This window comes from Amphibalanus amphitrite, unplaced genomic scaffold (genome assembly GCF_019059575.1).
Source record: "Amphibalanus amphitrite isolate SeventyFive unplaced genomic scaffold, NRLGWU_Aamphi_draft 001871F_arrow, whole genome shotgun sequence".
Taxonomy (NCBI): Eukaryota; Metazoa; Arthropoda; class Thecostraca; order Balanomorpha; family Balanidae; genus Amphibalanus; species Amphibalanus amphitrite.
The window spans coordinates 23,359-46,650 of NW_024883364.1; the positions used below are offsets into that span (position 1 = coordinate 23,359).

At 56.0% G+C, this 23,292-nt stretch overlaps 1 protein-coding gene across 1 annotated transcript; it reads left to right on the forward strand.

Annotated features, from left to right (window-relative positions):
- The first annotated feature begins 1,310 nt into the window (after positions 1 to 1,310).
- Positions 1,311 to 20,392, forward strand: LOC122375568 (myophilin-like). Its single transcript, XM_043355051.1, has 4 exons — positions 1,311 to 1,481; positions 18,018 to 18,154; positions 19,298 to 19,502; positions 19,855 to 20,392. Exons 1-4 carry the CDS (start codon positions 1,428 to 1,430, stop codon positions 20,023 to 20,025), a joined length of 567 nt encoding a protein of 188 aa, XP_043210986.1. The 5' UTR covers positions 1,311 to 1,427; the 3' UTR covers positions 20,026 to 20,392.
- The last annotated feature ends 2,900 nt before the right edge of the window (positions 20,393 to 23,292 follow it).

The following is a 23,292-nucleotide window of genomic DNA, read 5'->3' on the forward strand; positions in this document are numbered from 1 at the left end:
GAGGGGCCACGTGTGCCTCTGGGCAGGTCTGTGGGGTCGGGGTCGGAGTCGGTCGGAGTGGACAGCTCTGACCGGAGCCGGACTCGGTTTGGGAAGCCGGGGTCGAAGTCGAGTCGAAGACACCACAAAAATCCATCACAGAAACTTTGTATGCAACCTACGGATTTTCAAAAGGGCGAGCCGATTGCCTGGATCCTTTTTAACTTCTTCTGGATGAGGATGGGGAGCATGGCTATCGAGGGCTTAGCGTAGGCTTCTAAAAAGCCCCACTGAACTCCAAGAAGGGTTCCCACACTAGCTTCCGAGGAATCGGGTACAAGCCGACTTCTGAGGGTCCTCAGGCCGGCACTTGTGAACACCACTCTGGTCCCACATTGTGATTCTGAATGCTCAGGCGCAGGTCTGCATCTGCACAGTACCTACACAGACAGGGGCCCATCTGAGAGAGGGGATCCGGGTTCTTTCCAGCTGTATCCTCCGCATTAAAATAGTCTGCCCTGCTAAAACTGACGTAACGGGCAATGGGTAAAGCATTGATTTTACCGAAGTCGTCCTCTCTAAAAAAAACCTTATGCATATCATAGCTAGAAAAAAGGCATTGTAACCACTACATTTCTCGCGCTAGGGCGCGTCGAATGACAAATAAAACGTGAGAGTAATGCATGTAGAAAGGCATGATTAGGGAAACACCAAATTGGAAATTAGGTACCTCTCTGACCGACCATTTTCCGAATCAATTTCGTTTTATCGGACGACCGAAAGTTCAGTCTCAAGTAGAAATCATTGCAAAAGCATTTCACAAAAACGCATTTTATTAAGATCGTCTCTCCCGTCCTCAGCTCTCAGTTCGGCCGTCCTTACACCGTCAGGTAGCGCCGTTGTACGGCCAGTTTTCAGCGCCATCTGTACCGGCTGACTCCGGACTGGACGAGGAGTGAGCTCTGAGTTCTCACACAAGCTAGCCTGGACAACCTACATGTATTTTACTGAGTCGTTTCGTCACGTAACCTTAGAAGAAAAACTAGAAATTAGCTAGTGTCTTTATCATCAGTGACTAGGTATCTTAGGATACGCTAAACCAAAATGGGGAAGTAGAATAAGCCAGATAAAGATAAAGCGTGGGTTAACATTAATAATTTAAGTATGGCCGTCTATGTGTGCATCATTGCTAACATTTCTTGAGCAAACAGCTTCTTCCGTCAGATACCTAGGAACTGAATGATCCGTACCCATACCACGAACTCACATGGTCCGTCTCTCTTCCAGCTCCCATATTCTCCGTCCAGCAGAGGGCGCCACCTCTGCCGGTCCGGCGCCGCCGCCCCCGGCCGGAGCGGCTGCCCCGCCCTACACCACTCGCCCGCCAGACCCGGACCGAGCCAGACCTCCGCTGTTCGCCGCGCGACCGCCACCCACCGTCCGTCGCCATGTCCAACAACCGTGCCACCAAGTCCGGCTTCGCCGCCGAGGCCCAGAAGAAGGTGAGTGACCTGCGGTGGTGGAGGGAGGGTGGGGTAGTGGGCAATCAAACTCGGGAGGGGTGCGTTGGGTTACGGCGCATAACACCACATGAAATGCCGTGATGAATGTAGAGCATTGATGCTGATTCTAATGGAGGAATGTAGCCGAGTGTCCGCGATGTCTGGTCGTTCACACGGCTGACTGTGTGGGTTACGGCCGTGCCATCGGTGTCGGTTCCGGTGGGTGGGGAGACCACGGTGGTCCGGTCCGATCAGAGGCCGGACCATACCGGTTAGGTCCCTATCAGCCACAGCCGCCATGCTGCAAGTGCACACAGTTGAATCCGCATGAATGACTTGGCAAACATTGCACAGGACGGCAGAGCGTGATGGCTCAGCACGGCACGGCACTTTGCCAATCGGTAACCCAGAGATAGGAGGTGAAGACTGGTGAAGGATCGTCGGAAAGTTTGCCGACCGTTTATCTGATACGTTCTCTAGGTCTAGGGTCGCGCGTACTCGTGCGCTCAAGCCTGTTCGCCCCAGTAACTTTCTAGCTTCCAGAGTTCAATGAGAGTGCATTTCAGATGAACTATATAAAAAGAAATATAATATCAAAAAGAAATTTAAAAAGCAACGCGTACTTATTCCACATTCAACCTACGTGCTGAAACTTAGTTAACTCGTTCAAAAGGCTTTTCTGTCCCGTCATAGCCGACCTAAACTCCGCTGCGCGATGACACGTCCACGGTAGACGGCGAAAATGTCAAAGCTATCACGTTATTTTATCGCCATCTATCCTATTCGGCTCCAAGCGCTACCGCCTCTGAAAGCTTCACGATAACTAAGAACACGTATTTGATTGGTGACGGCACGCTAAGCCCGGGATAGAGCGGGATTAGCCCGAGGGTGTTAGCGTTGTGAGAAAATGATATCGCGGTAAGTTCGCCTCTCGAGATTGAGCTCACCGGTAGCCAAAAGATAGACGCCGTTCAGATAGCAGTGCTACTGTCTAAAGTCATGGTGGTACGGCGAGTGTCACTCCGCTCTCACACCGCCGCGCCGGTGACAGGGCTGACATATGACAGGCGACACGCGGCTGATGGACTGACGGACCCCTATACGGGACCGATGCCGGCACAAAAAGCCAGCCCGAGCGACTCGCATGTGTTACCACCATCCGGCACGGACGGCTGTGCAGTGTGCAGCGCTGGCGAGCCACTTGGGACGGACTGACACAGGGCTGCCACTTGTGCACCCGGCGGCTGTGAGCCGAGCGGGTTCGGCCTTGCAGGCTGCCGCAGCCACGAGACGCCGCTGAAGGGGAGAGGTCAGACGAGTCTGATAACGGCTGGTAATCCCTGGCCGGCGGCGACCACCTTCCTCTCCGCATGTAGTGCCAGGGCCTGTAAACTTCATTATAATTAAATATGTTCATTGTTCTGTCAGCATTTTCTTGATCATAGTCTTCTTTCTCCTTTTTCTTTTAAATATAAATCTCAACTCACGAACCACGCTCCTCATTTGCTCGAGAAATATGATCGTGACATGGAAAGGGTTTCCCTGGAAGCGTTGGACGAGCTGAGAATTTACCGGAGAACAGCCGTGTCTGGCCCGTCCACTCTGTCACACATCTGTGACTGTGACCGACTCATCTGTGACTGTCTCCGCGGGACTCACTCCGCCCCGGTGCGGCCGGCAGATGGGTGATGGCACCGTCCAGCCGTTCCCAGACTACACCGCAGACGTTTGTCTCCCGGTGTGACTGTCGTGGCGGTCTGAGACCGCGGACCGTCACCGTTTGACTCGGCTGGAGACCGCGGCTGTCTCAGACCACGGACCAATGTCCAGGACCGACCAGGGACCGCTCTGAGGGTCGGTGGTGGCGCCGTCAGTGGCAGTTTCTGTGAACGGACCGCGACGCCGCCACCGGTCACTGCCACTCGACTATTCACTAGCTCCCGACCAATCCCCGGTGTCAGCTCGTTGACCGTCCCATCCAGCTGCCGTCGCTCGGAGCGGTCCAGCGCGGCCCTAATCTGGTGTAAAGCCGGCCTATTAGTGGCCAGTGGGCGGTCGGCGGCGCTTTCAGACGCCGTCAGCCGCTCGGGTCGGCCCGTGACACGCCCCAGACAGCGGCATCTGGCTGCGGAATGTGCCCGGGCAGATATCCGGCCGCGCGCGCCCCGATAGACAGGCTCGGCTCCGCGGTGGGCCGCCGGCTAATCGGCACGCGTGAATGGAATTGCGTGACGCGCCACCGCCACGCGCTACCCACTAATTATCGCCGTGGTCAGTCCACGCGACACGGCCGTTCCCGCGGTAACTGGGGTGAATTTACCGGCGGTAGCCAATTAGTTTCCAGTTTTAGCAGATGTAAAGGGCCGTTTGACGTGGAAGGGCTCCGCCCGGACAGTGGGGCCGCCGTCGTGATATCACAATCATGGACCTCAGTTTTGTCTGGCTCCAGTCGCTCCGGGCCGACGCTCCGGACTGCGGTTCCGGCTGGCTGGCGCAGCCCTCAGCTCCGACAGCCTCCTCCATCTGCCGCCGGCGGGCCCGCGCGGCCTTGGCCGGCCGGCGCACCCAGCGGGTGCCGCTCGGGGTGCCGGCGGGTGCGGCGGACGCACCCAGCGCCCACCGCCCGCCGACCCAGCACCCAGCGCCAGCCCGCCGCTCGCTGCCCGTCGCTGCTATCGCCATATAAGGCGTCCGTCCGTCCGTTCGAACAGCCAAGGCCGCTCAGGCGCCGTCGAGCTGACTGGGAGCTCGGCTGACGAGCGCGCCGGCGCGAGCGGCATGGCTGGGAGCTGAGCTCAGAGTGGAGCTAAGAGCTGAGCTAAGAACTGAGCTGTAGGCTATAGGCGGTCAGCTGCACTGGAAGCTGAGTTTGGGGCTGGTCTAGTATGGCAAAAAAAGGATATCCACAAATTCGATCATGCGTAAATATATGGAAGTTGGACAGCTCGTCGATGGGAGGTGTCCGAGGGGCGGAGGCAGCCCCACCTCTCAGTTGGTCCCATAACAAAAGGCCAACCAATCCATAAATCCAACGGCGGCAGACTACCACGAGCTGTCGACACCGAGTATTCAGTATTTACATCCTAAGGGCCGAGATCAGTGGCGCCGGCCGGTCAGCCGGGCACCCCATCCATACATCCTTCCCCTGCGACATTAATCAGACAGAGAGGCAGCAATGTTTGTAAACCACACCGTCATTGGCGCCATCCACGGAATGCACAAGCGCACCAAAGAGGTGAAGTCAGTGCTAGAGTCGAGGCTCTTCGGGCCGGGTCCGGAAAGGTCCACAAGCCGCCATGGTCACTGGGCAACCATTTCCCTATACGCCCTACAGCGCACTCGTTTGGCGCTTCACTCGTCTTTCCACGCTCGGGTAATTCTCCCCACACTCCAACTATCGCCTCCCTCCCTCCAGTTATCGCTCTGTGGTTCGGCACTGCATCCCTTTCCTCTTGCAGTAAAAACAATACCAACGTCCCCGCCTCCACTTCCGTCTTTCTTTCCTCCTTTATCTCCACCTCTGCACACTCCTTCCGACACAGGCCTCCCGCCGCCCACACCGTCCACCGTCCACCATCCGCCGTCTGCCGCCAAACCTCCGCCGTCTGCCGTCTACACTTTGCTCTTCCGCCACCCACCGCGGTTCCACCGCCCGCCGTGGGACAAACCCACCGGTGGGGTGCGCTGACCGCTCTCGGCGTATGCAAATGTCCACCGGTCGGCGCACCTTCGACCGACAGATGGTCCCAGGTCCGGCCACGGGCCGCTCGAGGGTCATACTCAGCCAGCAGTCATGAGTTCGAACGCCTCACACAGCCGGCGCGGCGGTCGGTTATACGGGTGGAACAGGCCCGGTGAGCAGCTGAGCTGAGCTGACAGTGTGAGCGGATGTCAGCCGTCAGCAGCCGTTCGTCAGCGATCAGCGGGCAGTGATCGGTCTAGGCGTGCCTGATATGTTACAATGTGCAATGTCAGCAGTTCCATGGCTGCTGAAGCGCTGAATCGCCAACCGTCTCATCTGCCGCTACATGAACCGCTGCACTGGCCCTCCTCTGGCCAGACTGAGGCCAGTAGGGTGGAGCCGTCTCGCACCCGGGGCTAACCGCCTGGGGAGCAGACACAAGGGACAAAGACGGCTACGCCTCGCCTCAGCTGCATGTCCTTGCACAGGCGCGCTCATTTACGTGTTGTGGCAATTTCGAACGCCTGGGTGCGCTCAGTCGGTGACTGTTGTTCCGGCGGTTTCGGTGACTCATCTCCAGCCTCAGGCGGCAACGGCGGCACCAGAGCTGAGGCGTCGGCAGTGAGGGCGAGGGCGAGCGGAGAGGGTGCGCCGGCGCGCGCGCTCACTCCTCCAACCGACCCTCCAACGGCCGCCGCCGTCCCGCCGGCCGCCCGAAAGGTGTGCCGCGTTTGAATGTTTGGCGCGGCAGCGCTGTCAGCCGCAGGAGATCCGGTCTCGCTCGCGCAGAGCCCACCTGGCGGGCCCGCAGCAGCGGAGCTGGTCCGCGCGGAACCCGCTGTTGCTGGGAGGGGTCACACGGGACGCTGAGGGCGACGAGGTACCGCTTGGTGACAAAGTGCCCTGCCGGCTGTCCTGTGACACTTGTCAGGCGCGTTGGTCGTCCGGCGCCGCGGTAAGCCAATGATGGACGGTCGTGCCGCGGCGTAACTCGTACACAGATGACGTCAGTCTGCGGTGACTGGGACGTCAGTGACGTGGGTGCGGTGCGCGGAACCGCCGGTGGTCCAGCGCCGTCAGCCCGGCCCGGCTGCCATTTAGGGTGCGGGGAGCCGACAGCTCTGCCCGAATACCATTCAGGGTGTGGGACACCGACAGCCGGACTGGCGGCTGAATCACTAGTCAGGCGACCACTTCGCCGGTGTGAAGGCCCGACTTGAAATGAGCGAGGCAGTGCCCGGCCGCGGTCCTCACACGCGGAACGGGCGTGAAACGATCACGGAGCGGGACCACCTGTCTTGGTGATTGGGCTGCGATCCTGTCCTGCTGCAGCCAGCCGGCCTATAGTACCGCCAGGTGCAGATGACATTAGACAAGTTTGTGGAGGGCTGCGGGAGCCCGGGAGGCCTATTCATGAGACTGCCTACCAATGTAAAGATATGTCAACGCCGCACAGCTGTTGTGTAGTGATTTATAACAGGATAGCGCTGGGGTTATTTGACTTGCCAGTAGTTAGCTGCGGGCCCCAGCGATGCATTTAATTGCTTGATTTCTGGACACAGCGATTTGGAAACCGACTGCTCCTAGCAGGCATCCCGTTCAGAAAAACTGTCGAAAAGCGTTGGCATGACACATTTAGTTTTCAGCTTCCCAAGTAGCCTTCCCTGATTTCCGTTGCAAGATATCATGATCATCATTCACTGAGCCCGCGGCCACGTCTATCGGTTGTATATTTTCGCTCAGCGGCGCACGGAGTCGTACACGCCCGGGGAATGCGAGGAGCACTGGCGGCGGAGCGGCGCCACAGCTCGAGCAGGACGACAGACACGGTCTGGACCTGTGCACCGAGACGGCAGCTGCGATACACATCTAAACACACACGTTGCGCTCCACGGGGGCTTGTCGACATCGCTCACCGCTCACGATTAATCCATTTTTGAAAAGCAAGGATTAGCTGTGTTGACGGGATTCCGGGATAGCTGATCCAGACTTGGGCTGATAAAAACTATCTTCGGCTGTCCGCCTTTGCTGAATTCATTCATGCAATCCAGTTTTTGAAGACTGTCGTTAGGTAGTTGGACTACTTGTCAGCACTGAAACCTAGCCTAAGCATTGTACGTGTGTACGTACTTTCTTGTGCGCCCGTTTCGTACATTTTGACACCAAGTGGCCGACTGAAACGCTGAGGTCTCACCCCGTCTCAATTGAAAGCCTCGTTTATAGCCCCGCCGTTCTTGCGGTGTGGGCCTCGGCTCCCTCTCCCTCTGTCCGCTGCTCGAGGGTGCGGAGAGAGGGAGAGAGGGGGAGAGGCGGCTTCGAAAGTGCAGCGCCGGTCGGTCAAGGCCTCTCTCCCCTCCCCGTGGCCCTGGGCGGCGGTAAACAGCGTGCCCCCGGCCCCGGCCGGCCGACTGTCGCCGACACCGACCCAGTCGGTACACGGTTACACAGTCGGTACGCACCTGAAGGGTCGTCGGGGTGGCGACAGATGTCACCCTACCCCTTCCTCCCACCCCTGAACACACCTGTATGAGTGGCGTGTGCCGCGTGATATACCGACTTGCGCTCATTGGGTCGGGCGACAACGGTGCATAACGATAAAACATGCGGCGTATGTCGCTCAGGGAAGCGCTTATGCAACATGCATTCACTGAGACCATTGTCTTGGCTCTCACGCCACTTGTTAATCTAAACGACGACACTCAAGTATGCCACTTAATATTCCTGTATCTCTGCCCCCGCTCGAGCTCCGCCCCCGGCGGCGGGCCCCAGAGCACCCGGTGCGCCCCGCCCACGCGGGTCGCTGTGGCGGGTGACGGTACGTCAGAGCTATGTGCTGCGGTCACTGAGGCCGTCTGTGGCGGCTCGGATCGACTGAGTCGGACGGACCGGTCGCCGGGTCATCTCGGGCGCCACGTCTCGCCGCCTTGCGCCATATATGGTCAAAGCTGACCGGGCCGCCCCGCGGCGGACGCGTCTCGGCCAAACTGGGACAAGGCGGCGGCGGCGGCGCGGCGGCTGAAAAACCGACCGCCCCGCCCCTCCCGACCGGACGCCGGGCCGCGCATGATAAACGCCGCCATAGCATGACAGTGTGTTGCATTCGGACGTGCAGGCTGGGGCTGAAAAGCAACACACAACTTATCAGGGCTTTGAACAATAAATAACCGCTTTGTTTTGTAAACCGTAGCGATTGGCGACTCTCGTGAATTTTAAGGTGTTGTTTAGAGACATTTTAACGCCGCTGTTTTGGCGAATCGGAGATAAGTTTTTCGCAGACCAGCGGCTCAGACGTATTTCCATTATAAGCTGTAGCTTAATTTATATCTAGTCACTAGCACCTAGCCTTTTATCATTTTATGTATCAGGAATGAATCAAAAAAAGGTTGCAAGGTCACAATCCTAGAGCATTTGTGTAATGGACTTAATAGCGTAGGTACTCCACGATCCGCTTATTAAAAATCGTACTTGGGGACGTTTAGAGCACAGTTCTTGAACGATAAACCTGGGATAATGCTGCACGAGTTGAGATTACGAGCTGATGCGACCCGAGTACAAAAATACGAGCATTCCAGCCGAAACACGTGATAGAAAGGAGGCTTAGAACTATTTGTGCACAGTCATGTAGTACAATGCGCAGCTACGAATTCCGATATCAGTGCATGCAGTATTCACCCTCGAAATTTTTACATATCGATCTCACTCCTTGAAAAGATATTGGCCGAGCCCGTCTTTCTTTTAGTTAATTTGTTGCAAAACTAACAGATTGGATGGCTGCAAAGTTAAAATGTGGAAATAATATCGGTTGCCACTTGCCAGTGCATTTACAACCGACGACAGTGAGCAGTGTTTTCCCATCGGGGAGACAGAGAGGAGTTTTTGAGTCGCGGCAGCCTAATGGCACTTTGTCGTCCGTGGGAACCGCTATCCGAGCGCGTCCGACCTCGATTTTGGCCGATTAAACGGGCCCGTCATCCATCTGTTGTGCTCGCGTGTGACGACGTTCGGATCGGACCATCAGTCACCGGACTGGAACGGGTGTAAAATCCGGCCCGGCAGGTGGACCGGGCCGGCGGACGGGTTAAAATTCCTACAGACAGTTGAACTTTCTACATTCCTTGATCCACCGAGTATCCTGCCTACCTAATCACTGCACGTTCAGCAGAATTACATCAATTTGCATGCACCTGGCATTCGCATTCGCCAGGCACGGGCAGCAGACATGCCTGCGAGATTGGCTGCGCTTCCCGCCGGTACCGCGGGCGGTGCAAGCCGGCTCGCCAGTAGACCGGCCGGTCGCCGCTGCTGCCATGGCGCTGCGTCCGCCTCCAGCCCGTGGCCACCGCGAGCGGCCGAGTCCACCGCCCTCCACCGGCCGCTGGCCACATCCGGGACCGGTGATATCAGCCGCCCGGATGACGTCACACTCGGATGACATCATCACTGCCCTCGGGTGAACGGCGATCACGCGCCACCGAACCACCGCGAGATGATAGTTAGTCTGACCGCGGCCCGAAAATGCTGACTGGATAGTGGATAGCGCGCCCGGTACAAAGTCTGAGATGCCGCCTGGCAGCGTGAGACAGGGTCTGTCATTGGGTTCACGCTTTTCGATATGTTGATCTTTGATACCAATCGAATGTTGAAAGACAGGCATCTAGTGACAATCCTTTCGCTAATCTCTGATGATAGTTTCAAGGAGATGAGTCACACAGTAGCGTCTAAGCCGAGCTTGCTCCTATCAAACATCGCTATGCTGTGCCATATTGCGCCTGATGCTTGATATCCGTCTCTTTGGTCCCTTGGGTTCAGCTGTTGCCACTGTTTCTGCTGCTGCTTTCACTGCTGCTTCTGGTACACACTTCTCCATCTCTGGCACCGCTCTCCTGGGGCTGCTACCCGTCTCTCTCGCTCCCCTGGGGCCGGTACTACCCAGCCGCTGCAGCTCGTGCACTCGGCAGCGCTGTCCGCGGCCCGCAGCTGCAGCACTGGTCTGTCGACAGGCGTGCTCCCCTTCTCAGACGGTATGCAGACCGTCAGTCGCCTCTGCGGACTGTCGGACCAGACGATGCACACACACACACACACACACACACACGAAGTTTATTGTTCTAGTACATCAGGTACATCAGATTTGCATCACGGAGAGTTGGCGCAAAAGCCATAGGCTTATTTCTTGGCGCCAAATCTCAATTGCTCTACATAGCAACATTCAACATTCACATGTCTGCAATAACATGTGACCAGAATGCCGTCAGAATGAGTCTGCCGTCGCGCCGCCGGCGCCGCTCGGTCCGTGGAGAGACGGCCTTCCATCAGCCCGCCGAGGAGGCCGCCTCCTCTATTGGCGGTGGCTCTGCAGCCGCCTGTTTACGGCACCGCGGCTGGGAACTGAGTCAGCGAATTAGGCCGAGGGTGTGCGAGCGGTGCACGATGACGTCAGCCCCTCGACTAGTCTCCGGGCCGGCTGAGGTCACCCTTTGACCCGAGGTCTTCACGCAGGTCGTCAGAGTTCTGCCAAAGGTGATTTGTGCCACATAGTTCGCACTTCGCAGTGCACTATTCTCAGCTTGGAGATCTAGTCTGCGCTGATCTCGTGATAGCCACGATTAAAAAGCATCACCAAGAATCAGATGTCGAGTACCGTGACAAGTCACGGTGAACCTTCAGTGGCCGCGGCCTGACATCATGAGTCCATGACCCTCTGCTTCACCCGCGATAGGCGGCCTGGTGCGCGGCGTCCGTGTGTATCCTGTATCCCTGGCCCGTTTCCGGACTGGTATCCGATACGGTGATGTCATCGCTGAGACTGCCATCACCGCCGGAAACCGCGGTCTGGCCTGCGGCGTGGCCCGGGGCGTATAGAGCCCAAAACGTGGCCGCGGAACCCGGGGCAGAGTGCTCAGACGTGGTGGCGGTCTCGTCCTCAGATAGTCCGGGGTCGGCCGGAGCGGCAACTCGCGAGAAAAACTCGCCGGGTCAGGCGAAGTGCAAGGTTGACGGCTGTGCGCCAGGCCGGCTTGACGGGTCGCGGATGTGGCACAAGGCCATGGAGTATGACACACTGACTTTGAACGGTTTTTGTTGCCAGTGCAGATGCCACGATACGAATTCATTAGACACACCGTATACTGGCGTATACAGTGCTATCACAGCTCGGTCTATTCATAGGCTGACTCACCGTATGCGCCGAGGACACACATCACATTGCATTGCAAATGACGCATTTTCGAGAAGTGGTGGAAGGATCGTACAACCATATTTGGGAGGGCTGGTTGAGTAATACTCCGAATTGGGTCTTTATCACCGAATCGGCTCGAATCAACGCTGACCGGCTTACGCAATCCGAAACACCGTACGGCCGATTTCGGACTTTTGAGACAACAGCCAGTCTACACCGGATTAAGTGATTCATTTTATCTAAGGAATCTCTTGAGACTTTGCGATGAACGAGTAGCAGGCCATGTTTGCCATAGAAATATTTGTGGGTGCCCCGTGCCTTTTCTGCAACCATTTCTATATTTCTAATTCAACTTGAAATATGCATTGAAAATTTATTATCAGCCTTTCTATGGGGCGGATTGTTTCACGCAGATAAGCAGCGACATTTTTAGCGAATACATTTTGTCCAGGGAGCAGGTATGCAAAGTTCCGCTCTCTAAACAGTCTCCCGGCATCGTCACTTCCCAGGCGTTTGCCTGGATGTCGTAACACACAGACACGTTGTGGCCGCGCCATCGCTGCCGAGCGGTTAGGGTCGGAGGCTAGCCGGCCTCAGGTCCAGAGGCCGCATGAAGGTCGGCTGTGGTGCGCCGGAGATGTCGGGACGGGCCTGCACTCGCCCACCCAGGCACCTTTCACCGGGCCGGCGCGGGGCGGGCCGTCTCAGCGACGGAGGGTGCTGCTCCACGGTGGAGGGAGAGGGCGCCGGAAGACCGAAGGGAAGGGATCAGAGTAGAAGTTCGTGACTGAAAGATTTGGAGCTGAGCCATGACGTGATGACTGAAAGAGAATCCAAATGGGATTACGAAAGGCGCGAACTGAATGGAGTCAATTAGAGCTTCGGCGAAAACCGAGGGGAATCATAGAGCATTTTCGTTAGAAGTAAAGCTCTGGGCAGTAAAAAAGCAAAAGTACAACACCGGAACGCATTGCTCGAACTTGACTTACCAAAAGGAGAAGATAAACACCCTGGCAAGTGGACCGGAAGAGGATTCAGACAGAAGTCCCGAAGGGTCGAAGGTGACTGATGACGCCTGACGGGAAGACGACACACAATCGGCTGACGATGGGCCGAGAAAGCAGGAGGTCACGACTCGTCCGTGACCTGACCTCGGGCGGAGCGCCACTTATTGGTTAACGTGCAGCTAATGGGACCGCTAAACCAGAGTCTTCACTTAGCGTCGGACAGAAATGAATGACCGTTTGCTGCGGAGACAGATGCAAGGTTTTAGACGGAAACCTGACACAAATAGACTGTAGACATGAGTTTGGTAGACATCTCGCAGGGGAGGTGTAGTGCATAACCTTTTACCTTAGCTATCAAAAAGTTGACAAGATAGGTTACATTCCATTTTACTTGGGAAAAATAAAACATCTGACGTCTGATACGACCTCATCATAGGATTAACAGTAGTAATCAACCAGTACCTAACCATGAGGCTATTGGCTGACTATCGTTTCACTTTCTTTTCCCAACGTCAAGGTGAACAGCTTAGTCAAGCCACAAATTAAATGTCTATCATTGTGTTCAAACTACAAATGAAACGACTCCATTCACTCTCAGCAGGTATAATGAACATTTTGTTTGTCGGATCCAGTAACAGCCTCACAGCTAAGCCGTCGACATGAACGCGTCGTTCGTGAGGCCGATGTTTAGGCTTGATATCTCGCTTGCTGTTGTGGATAAGAACTAATTGTGGGTGGAACACGGCTAAGAATTGGTTGTAGACGGTCAAATTGATCAAAGTATTTATCTCGAAACCATCAAACCAAACCATGGCTGTCTTAACAACAGTCAAAACTCCAAGAAGGCTTTGAGAATTGAACTGCTACTTAGCAGGCTCATTTTTTTTTTCTTTAGCCACTGTGGAACCAGCTGCATTACCGAACCTCCGCCAATAACGTTGGCCTTCCTCCACGCGGGGTTTGTTTTCCGTCCCACCCCGAGACGCCCCATATGGGGAGCGGCGGCTCCTCGGCGAGTGTGTCACCTCCGTGTCTGAGACCACTGTCAGTCGAGAGCGGCGCCACAAGAAACAAAGGCCCTCGGCTGAATGGCTGATGAACGTGCCGCGGCCGGGACGGCGGCGGCGGCGCGCGCGCGCTCTCCAAATAAGGCCTTCATCCCCGCGCGGTTGGGCAATCGCGGTCAGAGCCGATGGCGTCCGGTGTCGACCAAAGGTGTGAGCAGACAGACTATCGGGTGGCATCGGCCCCAGCCCGGCCCGGCTCGGGACGATGGAGTGGCCGTCGCTCCCCCGGGCTATCCGACAGACGGCTCGGAGAGCCGGACGTGGCAACAGTGAGGCTGGGGGGATCCATGTGATCGCAAGGCACCTCGCAGTTGCGATCAAACGTAAGTTGAATCGGAACAGATATTGGAGGGATCCATCACATCGTAGGCTAAGTAGATACGCAAGTTGTATCGCAAATGGTGAAGATACGAACTAACTTTACGAATCTTCTCGGTCGATCGGAAGGCCGATCGTAGCGAAGCTTTACTTCTTTCTCAAGAGAAAAATATAAGAAATTTTCAAAATTTTCACAAAACCGAAATATATGTTAAACAAATATGGTTGATGAACACGTGTGCAAAATTTGAAGTCGATTTCTTCAAAAATGGCTGCGCTAGAGCGTTTTAAATTTACACGTTGAAAACGGTCACTTTCACGTCCTTTTTGTAATTATTTTTTTTCCAATTTTGAAATTTAAAAATGTTTTGGGCAATTTTTCGCGTTAATTGCGAAAATCTGACCAAAACATGTATCGCACCATCAATGATCCTATACGCCATCAGAGGCCGCGCCGCGGACAGGTGGGCGCGGCGATACCTAGGCCGCGTGGGGGTTACACTGGTGTTCGGGAAGGGCTATGTCAACGCGAGGCAGGCCGCGGGGGAGCCGGTTGCGGCGCCGGTCCGTATTTGTCGGCGCCTAGCAGAGCAGCGGTGCGTTTATGGCGGAGGGAGGGAAGCGGTGTAGTGTCGGCAAGGCCGCACACAGGAGAGGGCACACGGGCCTCGCCCCATTCGAGTTGGGGCCCCTAATCTTTAGACCGCCGAAGACCATGTAAAATGAACTGAAATGATGATTAAAAAGACCGGGAGGGCCCATCTCGTTCCCCAGCAGGCCCATACGAGTCCATAAATGCCCAGTAGCGCAGCCAGGGGTATTGTGGTGAAATTTCAATGGCCCTCAAAAGACCTCAAAGGGCCCACAGATGGGGTCACCGGGTCCTCAGATGGTCTCGAAGGGCCCTCGGTTAGCGTCAAATGGCCCTCATCTGGTGTCAAAGGGCCCTCAGATGGCCAAATAAAGGGCCACAAGATGGCCTCAAAGGGCCCTCAGATGGGTTCAAAGGGCTCTCAGCCAACGTTAAACCTACCTCAGAAGACCTTAAAGGGCGTCAAAGGGCCCTAAACCTGCGTCAGAGGGCCCTGAGCTCGCGTCAAACGACCCTCCGAAGGCCTTAAAGAGTCCTTAGCTTGTGTCAGAGGGCCCCCAGCTGGTGTCAGTGAGCCCTCCTCAGCTGGCGCCAAAAGTCCATCTGAAGGTCTCAAACGGTCGTCAGCTGGAGTACAACGGTCTTCAGATGCCGTCACGCGGCCCTCAAAAGCCTCAAGGAGCCCTTATAAGGTCTCAAAGGGCCCTCATTTGGCCTCAAAAGGCCCTCCGCTAGCGTTAACCGGACTTCAGAAGGCCTTAAAGGGCCCTTATCTGGTGTCAGAGGGCCCCCAGCTAGTGTCAGAGGGCCCCCCGGCCCTCAGTTGGCGCAAAATGGCCATCAGAAGGCCTCAAACGGTCCGTAACTGGAGTCAAACCGCAACGGTCCTCAGGTGGCGTCAAGCGGCCCTCAAAAAGCCTCAAAGGCCGCTTAAAAGGCAGCAAAGGGCCCTAATATGACCCCAAAGGGTCCTCTGCTGGCGTCAAACGGACCTCAGAAGGTCTCAAAGGGCGTCAAAGGGCCCTGAGCTCGTGTCAAATATAAAAGCGCCCTTAGCTGGTGTCAGGAGGCCCCCAGTTGGTGTCAGCGTGCCCTCAGCTGGTGTCAGAGAGCCCTCAGTTGGCATCTACTGGCCATCAGAAGGCCCCAAACGGTCCTCAGATGGCGTCCAACGGTCCTCAGCTGACGTTAAGAGGCCCTCAAAAAAGCCTCAAAGACCCCTCGGCTGCTGAAGAGGCCCTTAGCCTCAAAGGAAACTCAAGAGACGTTAAACGGCCCTAAAAAAGGCTTGAAAGGGCCTTCTGCTGGTGGCAAAGGGCTCGCATATGACATCAATAACAGCTTTGTCAAAAACGGACCTGAGAGACCTTGCCGGTCCCTGGTTATAAGGGACTCCTGTCTCTTGCAGTAACCTGAGTGGCCCACGTTTACTGAGGGGCCCCTGGTTATTGAAGGAGTCCATGGTTACTGGAAGGAACCCTGGTTATCAGAGGGTTCCCTGGTCACCTGGTGGGTCCCTGATCAATTGAAACCTCCCGATCATCTGAGCGCCCCCTGATTGCCTTGGTCTTGGCGTTGGCGTACAATTTAAAGTCGTCGGCACACTGCGGCCTCCTCTTTCTCAACAAGTCCCTCTATTTCTTCTGCAGCGAGGGCGATTTCGTCAAAATACTCCTACATCGCGAAGCCTCGTGCGCAGACGCAGTCTTCGGGGCGCTCGCTGCGCCAACTCTTGACGCCAACTGACGGGCTCCAAATGGAACAGATGGACTCCGAAACGAACGTGGGAATGCCGACACATCATCCCTCCAAATTTACAGAGGAGGAGATGTCCCTGACAGCCCATTTGCAATAGGGGTCACTTTTACACTATAGACGTATGGGGAATTCGACCTTATCGACATGGTACTACGAGGTCAGCTGATCTGCTTGGCATTTAAATCGTAGTAAAACTGGCATTTAAACGCTGCGAAACAACTTACGTACAACGTAGCTCCGATTTGCCGCTCTTTCTTTTTCATCCCTCCGATTTTCTTCCGATCAAGAGAAGTTTCGTACCGAGAGAAGTTTCGCAGCCACGTCCGATATAACTTACGATAGCACGGATCCCCCCAGCCTGAGATACGTTGGATATCGGCGAGAACGTTCGTAAGGACGTGTGAACGTGACGATATTTGATAGAACGTCGTTTATGACGTCGTTCATCGTTATCAAAGGTACGAAATTCTCAGAAAAAAATTGTATTAGAGGCTTAAACTATCACCCAACTGGAAAAGCATTCAGTCAAGTTCACTATCACACGGGAGATAGGCGAGCTTTCAATTATCGGAACCAGGCTCCCCAGTCACGCCTCCCACTGCGACAGATCTCTATGAAATAACTGTCGGAGCTTTACAAGTCGAATCCCTTCCCCGGCGATGAAATACGGCATTGTTACATGGCTGACTTTGGACTGTCTCCACCGGCCCGCCTCCTTCGTTCGCCTTCTGTCCCGGAACCGGCCATGAGGAGGTGTGCTGCCCATTGAGATAGCACTATCAGGGCATAGGAAAGGCCAATAAATCCCAGATGAGACGCACTCCACCCACGCTCCTCCGTCGCTACTGCGAGATACACTGATATGGGGCTTATGGCGTCATCTGAGGTGACAGATCCGTGGAAAGATACCATAAAACGCTGTGTGATACCTCACTGCGTTTCATGATTTTGTAAGAAAAATAAGTTTTACGCATCAAAACATCGTTATGGGAGAGAAACAGCGTTATGTTGAACGATTCAAATAAACCTCGACTGCTGAGATCCGAGTTTCGTTTCGGTCCAGCAGCTGCTGAGGCCTCTCTCAGCCGAGCTGAAGTCTGGGCAGTGCCGACTCAGCATCACTGAGCGCTCGGCGTCCCCGCCCCGGCCAGGCCCGGCCCGGAGCTCCGGCACGCTGCTGCCACAATGGCCGCCCGACCAGCGCCGCCGCCTCCCACCGTCAGAGGTCATGCAGCGGTCAGCCGGGCCGGACCGAGCCGGTTGGACGGACCACGGACCACGGACCACGGCAGGGACCGGGGACCACGGACCAGAGACTCGCGAGTCATGGACGGGGAGTACAAATAAGAGATCAGGACCCGACGATCATGATGATGATCAGGGGTATGTGGTGGACTGAAGGGGGAAGATTTTTAGAGGATCGAGGAGGAAGCGAAATGAGAAAGGAGAGGAGGCGGCGGTCCGGCGCTGCGGCTCCGGCGGACGGGCCGGACCGGCGGCCCGCTGCAGCACCCCATCAATCAGGCGCTCCGCATGCAGCCGGCGTTTACGAGTCACGATCCCCGGTAGAGACGGCCGGTGCATACTGCCGGCGTCCGCCGTCCGCAGCGGCACCCCTTTATCGAAATCAGCCGCCGGCGAACGCCGCGCATGCCAATGAAACCAGACCGAGACCGCAAAAAAAGGCGCGCAAACAGCACGCACAGAACAGGGGCGAGAGACGGAGCGTGGTGGTACTTTGATTAGTGGGGCACGACGGCTGTGATGTATGACGATGTGACGTGACCCGACGCGGCGTGTTCTTGTGACGTGCCCTGATCCATTGCGTGGTGGCGCCCTGTGACGTGCCATTTCGTGATGAGTTCGCTGTGAAGCTGTGCTCTGCCGTGAGAGTGACTAGAATCCGTCTGACGTACCCTTGTTTGCTCCGTCAGATTCTGAGCAAGTACAGTCCGGAGCTGGCCTCTGAGACGCTGGAGTGGATCGCCCAGCTGACTGGCGAGAGCATCAACACCTCCGGCGACACGGCCAACTTCTGGGAGACGCTCAAGGATGGCATCCTCCTCTGCAAGTGAGTGAGCTGGGCGCGCTCGGGAGTAGGAGACGGCGACAACAAAGCAGAGCAGGGGTGGGACGAATACGAATACGGATCACCGGAAACCATAGCGTCAATCGGTATACAGTAGCAGCACCATATCGTGCACAAGGCATATACCTAAGATATCAATCTTTCGGTCAATACATCTTAATCCTTTTATCTATGACAGTCAATATAGGCTAGTCGCCCGATGAAGTCATTGCTGTGGGACCGTCCCACCGGGCGTCAGGTCCGTGCAGCAGCGGCGGCGCTGGCTGCACCGTTAGGCCGTCCAGCAGGTGATCGACCTGACGGTATCAGTGCCGACATCTGCCCCTATTTACCCTGATTAAGTGACGGCCACATTGCCGCCATGGCCGGCCGCTGTTCAAATAAACCCTCCTCGCCGCATCCCGTCCATCCGGCGCTGGCGGCACCGCGTCCTCCGACGGCGACCGGCCCTCACTGGACATTGCATGCTGCTCCTGTCATCATCACCCCGAGAGGACGCCTCAGTCGCTGACGGACTGACGACCCCGGCGGCGTCAGTGACGGATGGACATCCCGGCGCGCCGACCAACTGACAATCACAGTCGGTATAAACAGAGCCCTCGTCCTGCTCTGAGTGTGTCTCTGTGCGAGCGGCAACTCTGTGAGCTCTCGGAGACGGACTGACCGGCCTCCGCGGCCTCTGTGACCTCTCCACCGGCGGCACGTGGCCACGGCGTGACCGTGCCGAGCGGAGCGCTGACGAGCGCACCACCCCCGCGCCGTGGCGAGCCGCCCGCCTCGGCTGCGGACGGAGCACCCCAGGGCGCGGTCCGAGTGAACCCAGTGGGAACCGCTGCCACCCGACCGTGGCCAACGAGCCACGACCGCCGCCGACCGAAACACGACCGGGAAACGATGACAGCGCTGCCCTTCTCAGAGCTCGCGTCTGAAATATTTATCACATCGGGGTTGATTCATTTCAGAGAGCTTTCTAAGTGACCCATGACGACATTCGTTCTGCACGAGTCGTTGACCATTATGGAGATTCGACTGAAGCTAACGGACCGATGATAATTAAGAGGTTTTGCATTAATCTTATCCGCTGTCTCGATTGCACTGACGCTAACTTTCTCTGTATCATTTCAGCCTGGTTAACCAGATCCAGGCTGGCTCCGTCAAGAAGGTCCAGCAGAGCAAGATGGCCTTCAAGTGCATGGAGAACATCAACAGCTTCCTGGCTGCGGCCAAGAACCTGGGCGTCACCTCTGACGAGCTCTTCCAGACGGTGGACCTCTGGGAGCAGCAGAACCTCCACTCTGTGGTCATCTGCCTCCAGGCCCTCGGCCGGAAGGTCAGTATTCGACATTTGAAGTGAACAGAGCGACGAGGAGTGAGCTTCTCTCACGTGGAACGATTTGTCGGGTGCGTTGCTCTTAGCTCATAGTTACATAAGTCGCAACGTGCATTAGGCGTGAATACTGGATGATATCCTGTCTTTTAGTTAAAAAGCCAGCTTCTTCTATATCTGACATACGAATGATGTCCCGAACTGAGTATATTTATCTTTGTAGCGTTTACATTATGGGTCATGCTTTTCGAAGCGTGTTGTTCTTCGTTTGCACGGGCCTCGGATCCCTATAACATCGTTGAGTTGCAAACATCATGGCACCGTCACTGACCGAGCTCGCCGTGTGTTGTTACAGGCGCCCAACTACGGAAAGCCCGGCCTGGGCCCCAAGGAGGCCGAGAAGAACACCCGCCAGTTCACCGAGGAGCAGCTCAACGCCGGCAAGAACACCATCGGCCTGCAGATGGGCAGCAACAAGGGCGCCACCCAGTCCGGCATCAACTTCGGCAACACCCGGCACATGTAGGCCGGCCCGCCGCGCGCGCGTGTGTGTATTTATCAGCATTCCGTGGGGACGACCAGGGCCGATCCGCTTATTTAAAAGGCGCGCCGGGGTGCGGAGGGAGGGGAGGCGACGCCCGGCTGACCGGAGAACAATCAGTGTGGGGAGATGGCCGGTGGGGAGGGGGAGAGCGAGAGACAAAATGCATTTACCGTGCGTGTTACGTGGTGAGCGTGTGTCGCGCCGGGCGCCGCCGGTGTCAGGTATGTGTGATCGAACCGGGACCAGCGCATCGGCGGAGCGCCCTCTTCTTGTGACCGGCTACCCTGTCCTTACCGTGCCTTCCTCTGTGGTGTTGAAATTGTTTTTACAATAAACGTCTAATTGTACACTCGTGACTTTAGGGAGATCGTGTTGCTACTGACGTAATCAACGAAACTGGAAACAAACACCGAATTCCAACGCGAACACGTCCACATTCTGACGCGTTGCAACATATGCAATACGAGTCCTTGAACCAGAAACGGGTCTCCAATTCGTACACCCAAGGTGACGGAAGCAGGTTGGTAAAGGTGGGACCTGCACGTGCAGTAAACACATCGGAACGTGCGGCTTTGTCGGAAATTTCGACGGAAAACACACAGGTGCGATACTCAACCGCAGTTTCACGTCCCACCAGAAACAAGCTTCCCCACGGAGTCGAAGTAAATTGTAAATATCCGACTGCTAACGCATTGTTGTGCAGTCTGTGTGCACACTGCGCAGAGATGAATTTTGAGAAGGGTAACACGATATCGCACCAGACGCACAATAAAATGTTGTGAGTTGCAGAAAAAGTCAAGAATGAGGACGCATGACGTATGAGGTGAGAGTATTCACGAGGTTTTCACTTGGCAAATTTCTTGGAAATAATATAACCTCCAGCTTCAGCTTCCAGCTTCCTTTCGAACAGAGGGTGTTTTAATTTAAACAATGTAATGGTATTCAATTGCAAGGAAGTTTTGTCAACACCATTGGGACCGCAGTCAGTGCCGGCACAAGGGACTAATCAAAATAAGGAATCGTTCCTGGAAGTGTACCCACAGATCTAAAAGGATTTAATGAGGGAACATACATATTGGGTAAACGAAGAGGAATATACCTTTATAAAAAAAGCCCTGTCCAACTATGGACAAAAGCCCTGAACTCCGAATATAAACATTCCAGCGGACGGTCTGAAGTCTGCCGACAAGTCATCAGGCCAGCTGCTCTTGTCAAATGTCCGCCAACGTACCGAGCAGTAACTAGGAATGACGTATGTGCCAGGCGTGTACCAGGAAAACCAGTCAGCCAGATATATACTGCGCTGTGACCAATCGGCCCCTGGCCCGGCAGCCGACCATAAAAGGACGCGCATTCCTTCCAATGAATGGATGGCGTGCGCCGTGGCCCACGCTCGCGGCGGCCGCCGGCAAGGCGGTCCGAAAGGCTGCAACAGCCAGTGCGGTCGTACGAAAGGCTGCGGTCACCAGCTGGGAAGGGAATGGAGGGTGCGGATTGATGATACCGGAGCCACTGAACTGCTCTGGAGGTGCTGTGCCGCCCCAATAAGCCATCAGCGCTGATCATGTAGGTGTTGTGCCTCCCGCCGGTGCCCCTGAGGTGCTCCGCTGCCCGGTCGGTACAGCTCCAGAGGTGCTGTGCCGACCCTTGCTCACCAGCGCTGCCCATGGGAACGCCGTGCCTCCCACCGGTGCCCCCAGAGGTACTGCGCTGCTTGGTGGTCGCCGGCCCCACACGGACGGGAACCGGTTGGCCTATCCAGCAGCACGCCACGGTGGCCACCAACCAGCCTTATCGGAGAAGTCGGAGTGGCCACCGGTGATGCTATCTCAGTACACGAACCTGGAGACCAAGAGCCAGATCCGGCGGACCCGGCGCTGAGCGACTCTGGAGCTGACGGGTAGAGGCGATGACACATGATGGCATAGGATTCGAGAGTCAGCAACGTTAGCAGAACTTAGGAAAGAGATGCATGCCGAAAATGACGACGATGGTGGTAGCATTTGAAGACCGAAAATCGTGTACAACTGGAATTCGAAGGCCTTTACTTCTTACAAGAAGTAGCAGCTACCCACATTGCGCAAGGGCGCTCAGCCTCACTGAGAAGGGCATTGAGTAGGTGCGTGATACGAAGACCACCAAAACAGTGTGGAATCAGCAGCAGGCGCAGCGCCTGTCAGGGTCGGTAATGCCTGTGGCTGTTTGACTCAGTTGCCGCGCGCCGTTGAATCACACGCGACACTCATCTACCCGGTGGGCAGAATGACGTCAGGCGTTTGCTTGATGTTCAGCGGCATTAGGTGCCGCAACGGACGTCATACGACTCAGACTCGTAAAAAGCCGGTATCGAGTCCAGTTCAGTGCAGAGTCACGCCTTTCAAAGCCATATGAATCAATGCAACAGTGACTACCGATTAAAGTTCAGACATCATCCCGGTATCGATTGATCCCGTAGTGACAGCCACTGTAGTAATCTAAGCTGACACGACGCTGCAACCTACCTAGAAGCAGGCACTATGACATCAAAGATAGCACACAATCATGCTTAACAGGTGATAGCTTAGCTTGCAAAGTATACAGGAAGGAATCGGTAGTTGATATACAAAATAAACATGCATGCCGAAGAAAATGCGATTACCGCTCAGACAAACTCGGACGGGAAGTTATACAACAAGAGTAACCGCCGTTTCCGCCCAAAACGCCCGGTACCGACAGTCGGGCGGTAGTGTCTGTGGCGGCGGCGGCGGCGGCGGCTGTGGTGTATGACAGGCTGCAGCACACCCCACTACAGTAACAGACGGCTCGGGACACGCAGTCAGCAGTCGACCGCTGTAAAAACCGCACAAACCCACCGAGTCCAGATGGCCAAATAAGTCGGCTGGGACGGCGGCCGGTCCGCTCCTGAGATGGCTGTCCGATCGGAGGGTGGTGAGTCACACCGGCCGGCCCGCCCCGGCCCCTCGGAGGCAGCAGAGGCCGCCCGCGCCACCAGCCACCCCTCCACAGCACCACGGGCCGCCTACCCCCAGCGGCCTCCCTCAGAGGCACCGCAGGTCACCACGGCCCGCTCTCCGCCGGCTCCGATCCCTGTCACGATCCTGAGCCCCACGCCGGTCTGCTATCCCTGATCTTCGTCACGCCAGTCCCGACAGACTTGCAGAGGTTCTGATAGCGGTCTGCGGGCTGCGACTGACGACCAGCCAGCTTTAATGTCAGCTATGATTTCAAACAGAACGACGAGCATGGATA

Bases quoted from the DNA above. Each gene is read 5' to 3' on its own strand.
- LOC122375568 (XM_043355051.1), top strand. From the start codon at position 1,428: ATGTCCAACAACCGTGCCACCAAGTCCGGCTTCGCCGCCGAGGCCCAG. The intron at 1,482-18,017 runs GTGAGTGACCTG...TTGCTCCGTCAG, and splicing joins CCGCCGAGGCCCAGAAGAAG to ATTCTGAGCAAGTACAGTCC. The intron at 18,155-19,297 runs GTGAGTGAGCTG...GTATCATTTCAG, and splicing joins GATGGCATCCTCCTCTGCAA to CCTGGTTAACCAGATCCAGG.